The sequence below is a fragment of the Hermetia illucens genome, chromosome 5, assembly GCF_905115235.1.
Source record: "Hermetia illucens chromosome 5, iHerIll2.2.curated.20191125, whole genome shotgun sequence".
Taxonomy (NCBI): Eukaryota; Metazoa; Arthropoda; class Insecta; order Diptera; family Stratiomyidae; genus Hermetia; species Hermetia illucens.
In genome coordinates, this window is record NC_051853.1 from 106,094,100 (window position 1) to 106,107,973 (window position 13,874).

The 13,874-nt window shown below is 46.7% G+C and overlaps 1 protein-coding gene across 1 annotated transcript in view; it reads right to left on the minus strand.

The window, feature by feature from the left end:
• Positions 1-2,273: 2,273 nt before the first annotated feature.
• Positions 2,274-13,874, minus strand: part of LOC119658199 — a 58,676-nt gene continuing 47,075 nt past the window's right edge. The window contains exon 3 of the mRNA XM_038065465.1: positions 2,274-3,008. Within this exon, the coding sequence (XP_037921393.1) occupies positions 2,681-3,008 (328 nt within the window). The 3' untranslated portion in view covers positions 2,274-2,680. The remainder of the gene's footprint in view (positions 3,009-13,874) is intronic.

Genomic DNA, 13,874 nt, shown 5'->3' on the forward strand with positions numbered 1-13,874 from the left:
CTGGAATTTTGTCAGGGCCAGTTGATTTTTGTTATTTTTGGAGACGATTACTGATTTACCAGTTTGAAGGCAGATGATGTGGATGGGATTGCAGAATGAAAGTGGAGGATAGGGTTGTGGGATAGGAAAGTGGGTATGAACTGTTGCGTCTGTAGTTAAAGATTGGGCATGTGGGCGTACGGTTTTAATGATTTCGTTATTGGATAGGTTGATGGTGGTGTTGTGGGCTTCTGAAAAGTGTGAAGCTAACTGGTTGGCTCTGTCGGTGTTGGAAATCTTTGGGGATAGGTTAGGTTAGTGATTGTCTTCACTAACCATGGACGCAATTGCTTTAGGTTTTCGTAAATGTCGGGATTGAGGGAAATTTTGGAGTTTTTAGGGTATGGTGTTCTAGGTATAGGGATCGATCTTGGACCTGATTTGGTTGGAAAGGTGCCGAATTTGTGGTTTTAGGTGGTTATATTGAGGGGAGTATCTGTTCCGGTGTAGTTGCCTGCGTAGAGTGTTCTTCTCTTTAATGAGATTGAGAACATCTGTTGGGAGGATAATTACGCCGTCGTACGTTAGGGGATGGTCTGCTCACAGGATGATTGAGCGGCTTGGGTGAACTGGATCACAACGAAGTCGATTTCGTCGGGCGAGGGTTGATCGGGTAGATTTATTTCTGCTAATTAGTTAGATAGTCTATAATTTAATAGATTCCAGTTTGTAGCAGAGTAGTTTGGAAGGAGTTTGGGTAGGATTTGTGGATTAGGTGAGGTTGGAAAAAGGTGAATATGACTCCATCGTAATCGCTGACCCCTGGGATAGTTGGGAGGTCGCCGACAAGGAAAAGGTCTAGCAATGACTGAGTTGTACCTCTATGGAAGGTAGGATGAGATGAGAGGAGTAGAGTAAGCGGTGGGTTGTTGGAGTTGGATGTGAGCCAGGTGTGGAGTTTAACGCCGTTACTATTCGTGGAGGGAATATATACCACGCGGAGTATTTGGCGTTAAAGTCGCCGCCTAGGATGAAGTAGGCGCGTTTATTTTGTGAAGATTGGACATTTTTTAGGTGGACAATTACGTTAGATATGTCGCTGGAGCTTAACGACTGGTTGGGGCAGTACATGCTGCAAAGGAAAATGTTTGAGGTGTTGGTGGTAAGGCGTATTGCTGTTACTTCGAGGGATGAGGCGATGTTGTGGGATAGGAAAATTTGCTGGGCAGCTGAAGGGTGTGCGACGAGGATGGCTGTTCCGCCACCTCGCGAGTTGGGGCGGTCGATCCGGAATGTTTCATAATTCCGGACGATTAATTTGCTGCGAGCGTTGAGCTTTGTCTTGGTGAGGAGTGGGTGGAGAGGAAGAAGAATAGCTCGTGTTTGCGTGCTCGGCTAACTAGGGAGTTGGAGTTGAGAAGCATAACTTTGCTGGCCATGGACACAGGAGATCTCATAGAAGAAGGAAATGAGAGCTAGTCTCTTTTCCCTGGGGGATGATAGTGAATGATAGTTCGGGAAGAACTGGTATATTTTGTTTGCGAAGAAAGCAATGGACGTGTTGAATAGGGAGAGAATTTCCCTATCAATGGAAGACGAGGGTTGTGCTCGCGTGGAGTTCCTGGTGATGGCGGCGTATGATTGAGTTTGAGCATGACTGAGGGTGAATTATGTGTGTGGGTTGTCTTATAGGATGTGTGATTGGTTGGGAAATTTGGTGAGGGAAGTAGTTTGGGCGCTTTGGACTGAGATTCGATCAATCTGGCGCGGGCTTGGATGAAGGTCGGGCAGTTTCTGTTACTGGCCGGGCGAGTATTTGACCCTCATTTTACGCGCTTTGGTCTCTTTTCCTTTATTTTAGGGCATTCCCGTGGGCCATGAGGTTTCGTGCATTTGACGCACCTGAATTGTAAATTGCAGTTGGTATCTTCATGGCCAAGGCGTTGACAGTTCCTACATTGAATGATTTCATTGTTCTTAACCGCTTCGTATTTTACAATGCAGTGAAAGAGGGCGCGGGCCTTTGATAGGGAAGCCTGTTGAAAATTGTGTTTGAACGTCACTAAAAATAAATGCACGTCTTGGCTGCTACGTCGTGACACGCTGGTCTCGTATGAACGGACAGCGACCGCGTCCTTGACGCCGACTCTGTGGAGTTCGTTAAGGATCTCATCAGACGTGTATGTGAAATCCAGACCACGAAGGATAAGATTAATAGGCTTTTGATGAGCCGGAATGAAGGCGAAAAAGAGGCATTTACTCTTTTTTGAAATGGATTTGGTGGCGTCGTAATCTCTTGAGAAGACGTTTCATGGAGTGTAAACTCATCTTTTTGATGGCAATATTGCCGGGGTTTGAGCTTAGGAGTTGGCCGATTATATTTTTAGCGGCAGGAGTGTCAGTCCTCATTATTAAAGGTGGGAATTTAGTCACTTTTTTCGTCTCTGTTGTTGGCGTCGGTATGATGGTTTGGTTTTGCCGTGACGGAGGTATCGACACTTGCTGGCATCTAGTCTGTTGAGCTGATGATTGGATGGTGGTGGCGGGACGCTGCGGCGATGTAGCAGGTAGATGAGTAGGTGTCATGACGGGACGTGATGGCGTGAGCTGGCGGGAAGGCGTTGTGGCTGATGATGGGCTTTTGGTGGGTGCCGGCGTGGTTTGCTGGGCCTGATGTTTTGTTGACGATTGGCGATTTGTCTCAGCTGGTATTGCGGCGCAGGATGATATGCTGCTGCTGGCTGAAGTTGATGCGGCGGTTGAGGTGTTTGGAGTAGGTGTTACGTGGGTGGATGTTTTTGGGGCTGCCTTTGTCGATAAAGCTGTAGTTGTGTCGCGAATCGTTCCGTTGGGAGTTACTAGGGATATCCTCTTCCGAAGCCATCCCGAAAAGCGCTTCCAGCTTTTCGTTGCGGCGTGTCAGTCGTGAAATGATTTTTATTGCCTCGTTGAGACATCTCTTGAGGGATTCTATGTCCTCCTCTTCATCGGATGAGAGAAACTCTGGCTCGGGGTTGCTATCCGTGGGGCTGTGGGGAAGAGTAATATTTGTTGTTAATTATGTGATGTCTTCATTATCCACTCCGTCGGAGTGGGGATCAGGAGGATGCATTGGTTGCGTGACGGTGTCCCTTCTCAGGTGTTGTCATAAATGGGTCGCTTCGACATTTTTTCGGCTGTCCATAGTTGTAACAACGAGCACACATTTAATAATCACTTCACTGTTGAAAGATCACGTCTGATCTCTCCGGGAGATCAGCGTAGACTGATGAAAATATGAACAAATCGGGAAACCGGAAGCTTAAAAATTATAGCATATACTATAATTAACTTCATTTGAACAGATGTCGGTATGGAAGATATTTCGGAGCCCAGGCCCAAGCACCAGCCTCCTGATTTTTTCCGATTTTTCAGTTTGGTAGTTTCTGAGAATGGCCCCCATGGTCATATTTTGAGCCATCACTCCGACGTTTCTCCCGATATCAAATATGGGACCAGTTTCGGAAAGTACTAAATGAGCCCTTTCATTTGATACCACCACACATGGCCATACTGGGGAAACATTTTTGCATGCTCCATTCACATGTCTCAGGAGCCCCCCTTAAACTTAACACAAAATGCCGCCGACACTGCTATATGTAAAGGGAACAACAGACCACGCGCTCTCATCAATTTTCGTGTTAATCGGTCCAGCAGTTTCCGAACAAATCGGGTGTGACAGACAGACGCACAGAGGAACAGACAGACAGATAGACAATAGACGGAAAGCAAGCTCGCCATCCAGCGGAGTAAGAGTGAATGTTTTAAGGAGGTCTGTTTGGAAGCGCGCATAAATCTGTGGGGTAGCCATCCAGGGGAACCGTCCTCCTATAGACCTATCTTCTAGAGACTATGGGGGAAATGTTGGAGCGGGTTACTTATAATAGATTACTCCCAGTCGTCAAGAGCCAACCAAGGGGGCCTTTCAGATAGGCAGTATGGATTCCGTGAAGCCAGATCAACCATTAATGCCATCAAAGGCCGAAGATGCAATTCACGAAAGGGGTTCTATCAGCACCACACAGTATAGTGTGGTGGTGGCCCTGGACGTGAAGAATGCATTCAACAAGGCTACTTGGAACCTTATACGAAAGTCTCTGGCGACAATTGGTATTCCCACCTACCTCGCCGCTATTATCGATAGCTACTTGTAAGAGCGGACACTCTGGTATAATACCGATGATGGACGCACGGAGTACATTGTTTCTGCGGGTGTCCCACAGGGCTCTGTACTGGGCCCACTACTGTGAAACATCATGTATAATGATGTACTTAACCTTCCGATTCCGGAGGAGCCCACGGTGGTGGGTTACGCCGACGATATAGCACTGGTTGCATCTCGAGGATACTGAGTTGTACTCAAGCAAAACAATCAGTGTTGTTAAGGCTTGGTTAAAGAGTGCTGGACTAGCACTCGTGGAGGAAAAGACGGAAGCGATTCTCATCACAAAGCAGCCCAAGAGAAATTACGCCTGCATTAGAACCGGGAATCGTATCATCACTTCCAAGCCGGCCATCAAATACTTGGGGGTGATGATAGACGGGAAACTCAATTTTAAGCAGCAAATAGAGCATACTTGCGATGCCGAATGGAGGAGGACCGCAGCCGGGGTTGGTTTGGAGAATCCCACTCTGGCGTGCCCAGGCCAGAATCTTTTGAAGATTTCCATCTCCTTAAAAAAAGACAGGCAGACAGAAATCGAATCGATTTTAATAAGGCGTTGTTTCAGACAAAACCTTAAAAAGATTTATCCATACTTCTACACAATTATAGTGGCCTATTTTACAAAGAGGAAGGAAGGAAACACATTTCAACTGAGGTGATCAACTCATCAAATTAAGTTAACATCAGACAAACCAATTTTTAACCAAAAGTCTATAGAATTCCATAAATCAATCAAGAAAAAGTAGACACACAAATTACAGAGATGCTGCAAGATAACATAATCTAACCCTCACAATCCCCATATACTGCATTATTGTGGATTCTACCAAGGTAGACAATTTCGGGCAAAACAACTAAACAGCTTAGATAATTTTTGGGATTAACAAGTTATTGCAGAAAGTTCATCTCAGACTATTCTGCATTAACCGTCCCTATGACTAAGCGCCTTGAAAACGGCGAAGGCATGTGTCATCGGCGAATAATGAGATTGTCCGGATGTCCAAAGTGGTTAGAGCGATGGGCTGTCGTAGCGGAAGGTCGCGGTTCAAACCTCACTGATGGTAGCGGGATTTGCTATAGTGATTGGATGTCGGATACCAGTCGACTCAGCTGTGGATGAGTACCTGAGTCAAATCAGGGTAATAATCTCGGGCGAGTGAAACGCTGACCACATTGTCCCTACAAGATACTGTAATCCTGTAGTGTGCCGTTACGGGCTTCAATGGAGTGCTCTAACACACTTCAAGGCGCTGATACAATATGGATTGTTGCATCAACAATTATAATTGAGGCTAGCAGGAATATCTTCTGTATAGATTGAATAAAGGGGAGGTGAGAGTGAGGATCCTTGCTTCTATTGGTCTCACACTTGAGAGGTGGTCTTCGATTTTGACTGAATTTGCCATTTTTTAGGAACAAGTCGATCATCTGGACAAGTGAGAGGGATGCCGAATTTTTGGAGTTTTAATATAAGGCCTTTATGCCAGACTTTGTCGAAGGCTTTTTCAATGTCGTACATTAATCCAGTCGATTTTTTCATATTTAATCCATCGCGCGGGGGTTATCTTTTCTGGAGCGAATTTGAAACATTCATTGGTGACTTTTCTTTTCTTGAGGCCTTGTATGATACTTTGTATATCAGGATGGTCTGTTCCTAGTTGAATATCTCCGGAATGGTGAGTAAGATTGTTTGTTGAACTGCATGATCGCTCTCGTCCCTCTTTTTGTACATTTTGAGAATGGTGATTGCACTTTGGCTGAGCAAAGCGATTGTTAACTCCGTGCCCGAATTGTTAGCAATTATGACATTGGGATTTGCCTGCCCTTGGTCGTTGTGATTCAATCTATACTATCAGGTGACAGATTAATTTAACATTGTAGATTTCTGTTTCCTCTTTAGGGAGAAGTACTTCCATTAATTTGGGGGGCTATCTTTAGTTTTTAGTGGGTGGCATTCTATTAGCCTTAAAGGGGTCAAGCAGTGCACTGCAGGATAGACTGATGCGGAACATAGCACCCTGAGGCCAACCTATCTCTCTCTAAGGATGAGTTGTCTCTCCTCTGGGACGATGTGTGCTTTTTCAGGGGCCAAGCCTCTCGTCTACCAAGACCGTTAGTGAGTGGTGGTAGCCACACCCTATACGAGGTGACCCTACTATTAACAAAACGCTACGGATCTAGACTGGGGAGTCGAAAAACACCTCCCCCAATCCAGGGTGTCATGCGAACCGTGCCCATTGGATAGTTTGTAGTCGGGGGTAACTGACTGTATTCGAACGGAGCCTCACTGATACCTGGTCACCTCAGTGAGTAAGTTAGACCTTATCGTGCTACGGAGGGCTATGGCAAGGCGGACCTTTTAACCCCCACACTCGTGGGAATCAAATGAGTACAAAACTAGAAAAGAAAACAAAAACCAAAAAAGCGGGGCCCCGTACCGCACCAAAACTGGTTAATCAGGCGGAGGCACGTCTCCGAATTACTGAAAGCCAGGTGACTACACCCAAGAAGGGAGAAGTTGGGACGTCAAGCAGTGGATCCAAGGTGAGCATTGGTATACTGCGTGGACTACAGCCAACGAACACCACTGCTCAAAGAGCAGGGACCAGCAAAAGTACGTCTGAGATAAATATAACAGACGTCAGGAAGGAGACAGGTCTCAGTGGCGCCGGGGTTAAATGGTACCTGCGCTATCTGAAGGAGGGCCTGAAACCAGAAGAGGCCCTTAAGAAGGCTCAGGACAGACCTAAGCCATCTCTACCGGAGCCGAGAAAGCGGGGAGCAGCAGAGATCAGCCCACATGAAGGGAATGCTCCCAAAAAACCCAGACCTGAACCCACGGGAGGAGAAAACCCAGGCAGGTTACGAGTGAAGGCAGGATCCAGGAAGCCCGGCATTAGCTATGCTAGTGCGGTCAAGGGCATTCGACTGGCCATACTGCCAAAAAGGTTTCCCGAGCAAATACTCACTCGGGAGGAACAGGAAACCATTGAGGAACTTGTCAAGCAGATGATCAAGGGTTGGACGTCGAAACTGGTGTTCACCGGGATACGCTTTCGACCAGGCCTTATACTGGTGGACTGCGCGACGGAAGGCACCGCAGAATGGGTTAGAACCATAATTCCTAGATTGCCAGGCTGGGAAGGGGTAGAACTGTCAACATGTGCTGGAGATGATATACCAGGAGCCCACATGGTGACAGTTTTTCTGCCAAAGGCCGCCGCAATAGAAACAGAAGACCTTATGGGACTCCTAATTGCTCAGAATGAAGATCTCCATACTCGACTATGGAGAGTCTTCAGAAGCAAGGTAGAGGGCAAGGATAAACTCCTCACGATCGGGGTAGATGACCGATCCCTAGAGGCAATTAAACGTCGGAGTTGTCATATCAACTACCGATTTGGCAACATACCCGTGCATGTGCACAAGGAAAAGCCAAGGAAAGAGACCTCGGAGGAGGCATTGGGTGAAAAACTTACCGAGGTCCCTGAAGAAGTCACGAAAGCCATAGAGGTGGAAAGAACTGGATCAACCAGGGAAATAGACTTGCTGCCCAGTGAAGAGCAGAAGCTGGACGACCTAGACCCTAGGACTTCTAGGGCTCGGGGTGGACAGCGACGCGCAGGAAAGCGCCATGTCGGAGGAGGAGGGTGACACTCCGACAGTGGAGAAGAGCTCCAAACAATAACGGAGCCAATGGCCAGCACCAGGATAGCCCAGATAAACCTCCACCATGCGAGAGCTGCATCTGCAGTGCAAATTCCATGGAGAATATTGGAATAGTGCTGGCTCAGGAGCCCTGGGTGTACCGCGGGCAGATTCGCGGTCTGCAAGGAGGAGACATGTAGGTAATTTGGGACTCCTCTTGTGAAAAACCAAGAGCTTGCATAATTCTCAAACGTAATTTAAAATACATATGTCTTTCAGAGTTCTTAACCGGGGACCTTGTGGCTATCCAAGTCTCATTGGAAGCCGGGAGGAGCACTCGAGAGGCAGTTGTAGCATCGGGATACTTCCCAGGAGACGAGAGCCGGGATCCACCGGAACAAGTCGCAAAGCCACCACTTCTTCTCGGCTGCGATGCCAACGCCCACCACGAAGTCTGGGGAAGCAGCGACACCAATCGTAGAGGTGAGTACCTTCTCGAATTTATTCTTAGCAATAAGTTAGAAATATACAACCTAGGGAACACTCCAACATTTGTGACCAGCACCAGACAAGAGGTACTAGATACAACTCTAGGAAATACCCTAATGAACGGGATGGTCAGGAACTGGAGGGTGTCGGATGTACCCTCAATGTCTGATCACAGGATAATCAGATTCGACATTGAGGGTAACTCCAAAATAAAATGAATAATAAGGAATCCCAAGAGAACGGATTGGGAATCCTACACAACGCACCTGAGCAACAACATTGCCCACCTTCAAGGGGGCGGTGACATCAGGAGCGAACTGGAATTAGCAACGGTGGTGGAAAACCTCAACACAATCGTCATTGACGCATATGAGGCCAGCTGTCCTAGACAGTCAAGTCATCAAGGGATGTACCATGGTGGAACAAGAACCTAGCTAGAATGAGAACAGAGGTACGAAAACTCTTTAACCGGGCAAAACAAACCGGGGACTGGCGGAGGTATAAAAATGCACTGACTGCGTATAGCAATGCGATCAGGGAAGCGAAACGGAACAGCTTTAGGGAATTCTGTGAAGGGATTGAACAGATCACAGAAGCAACCAGGCTGTACAAGGCTGTAGCCAAAGACGGGGGAATATCCTCTGTCTGCTTGAAAAAGGAAAATGGGACATTCACCGAGAATGAGGAGGACAGGCTACACCTGCTTCTCAGAACTCATTTCCCGGGTCCTATTCCTCGGCGGCAGGCGACAACAATCTGCCTGATACCCCAGCAACGAATAAAAGGGGAAGAAAAGAGAGCTGGAAACTAGCAAAAGAGGTATGCTCAGAAGTTAGGCTAAGATGGGCAGTGGGAACTTTTAAACCAATGAAATCTCCCGGAGTAGACGGCATTTTCCCAGCACTTATCCAGAGAGGCCTAGGAATTATCTTAGAGTCTCTTCTGAGGGTGGTAAGGGGGAGCATAGCACTGGGTTACATACCAAGGGCATGGAGACGGGCAAAAGTGGTCTTTATTCCGAAAGCGAGTAAAAAGGATGCTTTTCACCCTAAATTTTTCAGACCAATCTGCCTAACATCGTTCGTACTCAAAACGGTGGAGAAGGCCCTAGACAACTATATTAGAACTAACGTTCTAAAGCGTAATCCCCTACGTCACTGTCAACACGCTTACTGGGCAGGACGGTCAACTGAAACTGCTCTGTATCAGCTGACAGAGGTACTACGGGACGCCATAGAAACAAAAGAAATTGCACTGTGCGCGTTTTTGGATATCGAAGGAGCATTCGACAACACATCGCACACAGAGGTACAGGATGCCATGAGCCGCAAAGGAGTGGGAAACACCCTGACACTCTGGATGGGCAAAATGCTAGAAAGCAGAAAAATAGAGGTACAAACAGGTACAAATTCTATTATCATGAACACCACTCAAGGCTGTCCACAGGGTGGAGTACTATCGCCGCTGATGTGGGGTATGGTAGTGGATGAACTCCTGGACGTGTTAACTAATACTGAAATACAAGTCCAGGGCTACGCGGACGACATTGTTTTCATCTGTAGGGGCAAATATGAAGATACCCTATGTGATAGAATCCAAACTGGATTAAGGGTTACTAGTGCTTGGTGCAGACAGGTGGGACTGCAGATCAACCCAACCAAAACCACCATAGTACCATTCACTAGGAGGTGTAAGTTGGATCACCTGAAACCCATAACATTACATGATATGGAGGTGAAACGAGAAACAGAGGTCAAATATTTGGGAATCACGCTAGACCAAAAATTACTCTGGAAGACACATGTCGGAAAGCCACGAGGGCTCTGAGGACTTGCAGATCCATAGCAGGAAAAAAATGGGGTTGCAGCCCGAAGATACTACTTTGGATATATACTGCAATAGTAAGGCCAATGATTACCTATGGAGCGGTAATCTGGGCAGAAAGAACCCAACTCAGCACACAAGCCAGGGAATTACATAAGCTCCAAAGGCTGGCTTGCATGTGTATTAGTGGGGCAATGAGGACATGCCCAACGGCATCCCTGGAGGTCCTTCTGGGATTAACCCCTCTCCATCTGCACATACGGATGCAGACAAGGAGATCAATATTCAGGATGGCCGATAGTATGAGTGAGGCGGGGAGCTGCCTAAATCGAAGGAACATTGATATCCTTTCTAGGCGATATCCCGAAGTACTGATACCGAGGGACAACATGACAACGAGGTTTCACTTCGATAAGAAATTTGAAACACGTTGGAGTAACAAGGCAAACTGGGAGAGCGTGGCTGCAACATACGGCTTAAACCAGCAACTGATTACTTGGTACACTGACGGATCCCTCACAGCAGAGGGAGCGGGTGCCGGTGCCATTGGTCCAAGGAAAATGTACTTGGAGCCAATGGGCAGGTACACTAGCATATTCCAGGCGGAAATTTACGCCATAGACAAATGTGCCTCCTTTAATCTGCAAAGGAACTACAGGGGACAGAGCATAGCTATTCTCACCGATAGCCAAGCAGCTATCAAGGCACTTAGGTCCAACCAGGTGAACTCTAAACTGGTATGGGAATGCCTTGAGAGACTGAATACACTCGGCTCGTTCAACAAGGTCTGGATACTTTGGATTCCAGGCCATGCTGGGTTGGAAGGCAACGAGGCAGCAAATGAACTAGCCAAGAAGGGAGCAGGGATGCTTTTACACGGGCCAGAACCCTTCTGTGGGATCGAAAACGGTTTCATGGCTATGAATCTAAGAAACGAAGAGAAACGGTTGAGGGAACTATATTGGGCGGGCCTACCAGGGATGGAGCAGTCCAGAGTGCTTATTGGGGGATACGAACCCATACGCACAAAGGATTGCTTAAACGTCACCAAAAAGAACCTCCGAATCATAATGGGAATTCTCACTGGTCATTATCGGCTGAACTATCACCTAGGGAAGCTAGGGATATCTACGGACACTGCCTGCAGGTTTTGTGAGGAGGAGGACGAAACCTCTATGCACGTCCTGGGACAGTGTCCAGCACTTGTGCAAAGTAGGTCGAGGCATCTGGGAGGACACTTAATACCAGATGCAAAGCTGAAACATCTGGAAGTGGGGAACATACTAAAGTTCTTAACGGTTACAGTCCTGCTTGAGATACTATGATCAATAGGTACACTATAACCAATAAAAGGGGCACAATAGTTCTTCAAGGACGCGGTGCGACTTTCCCTTAACAGAATAATAAGGATCTTGAATCCATTTAACCAGGGTTTCCCGATTTTAAAGTCGCCACGGAAAATGGGGTACTTGGATTTTAACTGGAGATTATCCAAGATCTTTAGGTCTTATCCCAGTTGCTCAGTTAGAGAATTGCATTTAATGTAACCGAAAACTACCGAAATCCGCCTGCCATCAGTGGTTTTTATTATTACCGCTACGGCGGAAGAGTTCAGTAGGGTTTCTATAGCGACTCCCTCAAATTGATAGTTTTTTTGACTAAAACGGCAGCGCCAGTGGTGTTGTCATTCCGGGTAATATTATACCCGGTGAATTGCACGTTATGCCTACTACTAATTGCCGCTGCTCGTTGGTGGAGGGCGACGCAAGGGATTGTACCAATTCGCAGAAGGCGTTTAATGCGGAGATGGGAGCAGGTTGTGCTGCCACTCTTGGTAATGAGTTTTTGGCAGCTTGTGCGTATGATACGCGAGAAGTAGCCAAGCTTTGGGACAGCTGCGTCACTGCGTGCTAGGCTCGGAAGCTTTCATTAGCTTTTCTCAATTTGGCATCTTCCTTCCTAGCTAGCATTTCTTTGTAAGCTGGACACCCGCGATAGCTCGCTGAGTGACACAGCTTGGTCGCAGTTGCAGCAAAGAGGCGCTTCGGCTGACGGTCTTGCGCATTCTTCGCGAAGATTGGTTTTTGTGCACTTAACACACCTGTGCACAATTATACAATTTTGGGCAAAGTGCCCGAAACTTTGCCAATTAAAACACTGCATCTCTCAAAACTTTTAACCTTTCCCACCTTTTGGTGAACGAGGTATTTTACCTTCATCATCTCGCTGAACTATTGAGAGGATCCGAAAATTGCAATGAATAATCCCGATCGAGATTTCATCGGAAAGGTTAGAGTTTCACTGTGCACAGCATTGTTTCTGCGCGCGATGAGACTCGCAACCATTTTCACTTGGAATTCGGGATGGTCGGCTATTAATTGTTCAAAAATGTCGGCGGAGTTCCGCGGATGATGAGCGACTAAATGTGAAGGGAAGGGGGGTTCCGGGTTGTGGCACTAAGGCCTTTCAACAGCGCGAAGACCTTGGCGTGATCTTCCGCCGTCTTCTTGCATATGAGGGTCTTATCCGCCCTCGTGTTTTTAAGGGACGCTTTTAGTCCCTTAGCATTTAGCAATCTCAAGAAGGAAGGTACATGCAAACCGTATTCAGTAATGGCAGGGATCTTAACTTTTTTTTAGCTGTTGGCACTCCAGTTTGTGCTATGGCCCCATTTTCACATATAAGCTCCTCTAACTCCTATTCTAAGTCGGGATGAGCATCCATTTCTGGGAGACACGTGATCCCCTTCTCCTCTGACGACAACTCCCCAGGGAATATTATATTTGATCTCTTGGCGGATGTCACTTTCCGCAACCCCGTCCTCTGTGGATGCCGGACGTGCTCTATGGGCTAACGGAAACGATATAAAACAATCACTAGTAATTTTGTACTTTAATATACAGTATCTCAACAATATTGACATACACTGTATACCCAACACTGCACAATACCTTTCTTTAGAAAAATAATTCTGCTGCACTAACTGGTTTACGTCACTTTGCACATTTTTAAGGTTTTGTGTGAAACAAAACCTTATTAGAATCGAGTCGATGTCTGTCTTTCCGTCTGTCACACCCGATTTATTCGGAAATGGCTAAACCGATTGTCACGAAAATTGATGAGAGCATGTGGTCTGTTATTCCCTTTTCATATAGTAAGTGGCGACCCCATACATGTGAATGGAACGTGCAAAATTTTTTTTCATGAAATGTGGCCATGCGGGATATCAAACGAAAGAGTTCAATTAGTACTTTTCGAAACCCCATATTTGATATCGGGTGAAACGTAGGAGAGTGAAAGCTCAAAATATGACCATCAAAAAGTGCAACAGGTCACGTTCTCAGAACCTATCCAACCGAAAAATCTGAAAAAAATCAGTGGTGTATCTCTAGAAAATCTAGCCCTCAAAATACATCGGCTGCCACCATAGCACAAAATCTATCCAACCAAATTCAGCTGTTACAGCTCGACAAACGTAAACTCGCTTAGGGCTTGCACCCAAACTTTTAAAAAAAGTCAAGCGACAACGGCTTTACGGTTTCTTACTAGGGCAGAGGCAAATCGTCAGACGCTGCCTCACCTCTGCCCTGGGAGCAGCTTGACCGTGGCGGCTCGCAGATGTTGAATGCTCCTTTATATAATTCGTAGAACACGACATGCCTACGAATTATATTGAGCGCAAATCCGCCTTATTCACCAGAGCTTGGCCAGAGCTGAAATATTCGTTTTG